The following is a 2,773-nucleotide window of genomic DNA, read 5'->3' as shown; positions in this document are numbered from 1 at the left end:
GAGCCGTTTTAGGGGGGCGTGGCAGAGTCTTAACTTTGATAAAGTATATCTCTTTGGTTTTGAGACTTGTCTTTGCAACTTCAGGGATCTTATCTATGCACAATCAGCTTGTAACACTCCAAAGAGAAAGGAAAACTTGAAATCGCATCATACGACCCCTTTAAGACAGGCTACTCTTTAACCTAACTACTGACCATTCACTAAATGGTGTTACTCTAACATTCCCGATAATTCATTACATATACTAATAAGGTTTGATCTGTAAACTGTAAATGAATGCGCAATCCAGCTATCAAAAGTAATATTTGTCAAAACAGCCCCAGTCTGCCCCAGATGTTACAGACTGTTATATAACAGCTTAGCTTGGCACACAGTGGTGTTTGGAATTCTATTCACGTATACGAGCCTGAACATTTACCTGTCTGTCTGTCTGTTATTAATATTGATGGGTGAAGTTTATAAGCTTTCATCTATATAAGCTTTCAAAACCAACTCAACAGTTAAAAGTAACGAGTATTTTTCACCATACCAGCAGTAGACACAGTCCGGCTAACTTAGCTGACAACTGCTTGTATGAATGCTAGCAAACCGAGACTGTTTAACATGAAAACTTGATATTATAATAATAACCAAAACATGTTTTGATTCCCTAGATACTGTAGGAATCTAGACGTGACACTGAAAGCAACCATGCAAGGCAATAATGGCTTTAGCAAGCTAACGTTAGTCAACTTACGCGCGCACTTAAGTGTAACTGTCAAAAACATTTAGATGGTTTACTGACTAATGAAACACCTTAAACAGCTGACAGAGTACTCGACAACACACTAACAATTTAACCGGTGCTAAAAAAGCTTGTTAAAATTTGAATATCTGCTGGCTTTCGCTAGTTAGCAGCGTTAGCTTCACAGAGTTCTTGGTTGTATATGAATGTCTCAAAAAACTAGTGAGCTGGCTACCTAGACACCTTGTTTGTGAACCAAATTTGCTTTCAGAACGCGCATATGATGCCCAAAATGCCATCTAGGTAGGCAGCTCATTATGTTTTGAGACAGCCTACAGAATATGTAACGTTACCTCGGTATAGTGATGCATTTGGTGTTGATATTCTGGGTGGTGATGGCCTTCTCCAACTCCTCCAGCTGTCCTGTCTTCTTCAACTTCTTCACCAGACTCTTCACTGCCTTTTCACACCATTTCTCCTCCTGTCCGTTCTGCTCGCCCTTCTTCCAGCCCAAGAGTCTCTTCACAATCGGAGGCGTGAAAGGTAATATAGACATCTTTCGTAAATCAACAACAGCTCCAAATATATTCCTTATCAGTGAACTACAAAGTCTTATGCTTTTAAAGACGTAGCGTCGATGGACCTGTGAAATGGCCAGATCAAAACGAATAGAAAGTGTATGCCCATAGAGTCAGATTGGCGGATGCTGTTCAGCCCCTCAGGTCTGTGGAAAGTGAACCGCACACAGATGAACTCCAGCGAGACGCAGTGCTGTCTGGACCCGCCCCTCCTCCTCCCTACTCCTACTCTTTAGTTTAGACTTTAGATACTATTTTAGAAATAAAAACATTCATATCCAATGTGTTTCTAACATTCATTTATTCATTCATTGGGCAAAATAAAGATATAGGCCTAATACTTTTTAGTGTCAGTTTTAAAATTAATTTAAAAAATAGGCTATACATCAACACATCCTATAGGCTATGTGCAACACATTATTTATTTAGAAAAACACGATAAGATACATTTTTGTGTCAATTAAAAAATATATTCTATTCTATTCTATGCCACTCTATTCTATGATTATATTATATTACTACTGTCAGTTTTAACATATTATGATTTCATGCACATTGTATAATTTAATCTTTTAAAGATTTAGAGATTTTAGAAATAAAAACATTCATATCCAATGTGTTCCTAACATTCATTCATTCATTAGGCAAAATAATTAAAAAAATTATATTACAACACATATGTGTTTAACACATTTATTTATTTAGAAAAATGAGGTAAGATACATTTTTTGTGTTTAAAATTATGTTATTAGGTATATTATATTATATTATATTTTATTTTATTATATTATAACTACTACTACTGTCAGTTTTAACATAATATTATGATTATTTGCCCATTGTATAATTTAGTCTTTTAAAGATTTAGAGATTTTGGCAATAAAATCATTTGTACCAAAAACTGATATGATGCTATATGTCTTTAACTTAATTACTTATTTATTTGTTTGTTTGGAAAATATGATACATTTTAGTGTCAGTTTTAAAGTTAAATTTTATATATATTTATTTATATTTAATATTGTCAGTTTTAACATATTACAATTATTTGAATATTATATAATTAAAAAAAGTTTAGTGTGTGATGAAAAATTATTCTTCAAACATGCCTAACACCAAATAATGATTTTCTAGCTTGGTTTTTAATAATCTTCAATACATGTTGATTTTATTTGTTTATTTTGTTTTTTCTTAAAACTAAGTCCTTTTTGTTCATGCATTTAGTTTTATTTAAGTAACATGCCTCAAATTTGATGTAACTTCCTAAACATTCCATGAACGCGCTTTTTTAAGTTGTAGCACAAATCAAACAGAGGGGATGCTGAAAAGCTAGCAGAGTGTTTTGAGATACACAGCATTATTTGGACCTGAAGCCCGGGCTGAAATAGTGTACAATGGTTCTAGACTCCAGACGGAGGTGGCAGGGGCTGACACAGCAGCAGTCCTGTGTGTACTTGCATACATATTCAGG

General features: G+C 34.2%; 1 protein-coding gene across 3 annotated transcripts in view; it reads right to left on the bottom strand.

Annotated features, from left to right (window-relative positions):
• The window catches only part of LOC107686302 (mothers against decapentaplegic homolog 3-like), a 27,428-nt gene extending 26,075 nt beyond the window's left edge, over window positions 1-1,353 (bottom strand). For all 3 annotated transcript variants that reach the window (XM_016483249.1, XM_016483250.1, XM_016483251.1), the window contains exon 1: window positions 1,078-1,353. In XM_016483249.1, the coding sequence (XP_016338735.1) occupies window positions 1,078-1,280 (203 nt within the window). In that variant the 5' untranslated portion in view covers window positions 1,281-1,353. The remainder of the gene's footprint in view (window positions 1-1,077) is intronic.
• Window positions 1,354-2,773: the final 1,420 nt, after the last annotated feature.

The sequence above is a fragment of the Sinocyclocheilus anshuiensis genome, unplaced genomic scaffold (assembly GCF_001515605.1).
Source record: "Sinocyclocheilus anshuiensis isolate Anshui unplaced genomic scaffold, SAMN03320099.WGS_v1.1 scaffold481, whole genome shotgun sequence".
NCBI lineage: Eukaryota > Metazoa > Chordata > Actinopteri > Cypriniformes > Cyprinidae > Sinocyclocheilus > Sinocyclocheilus anshuiensis.
Note: the sequence above shows the minus strand (reverse complement) of the source record. Positions and strands in the feature narration are given on the sequence as shown.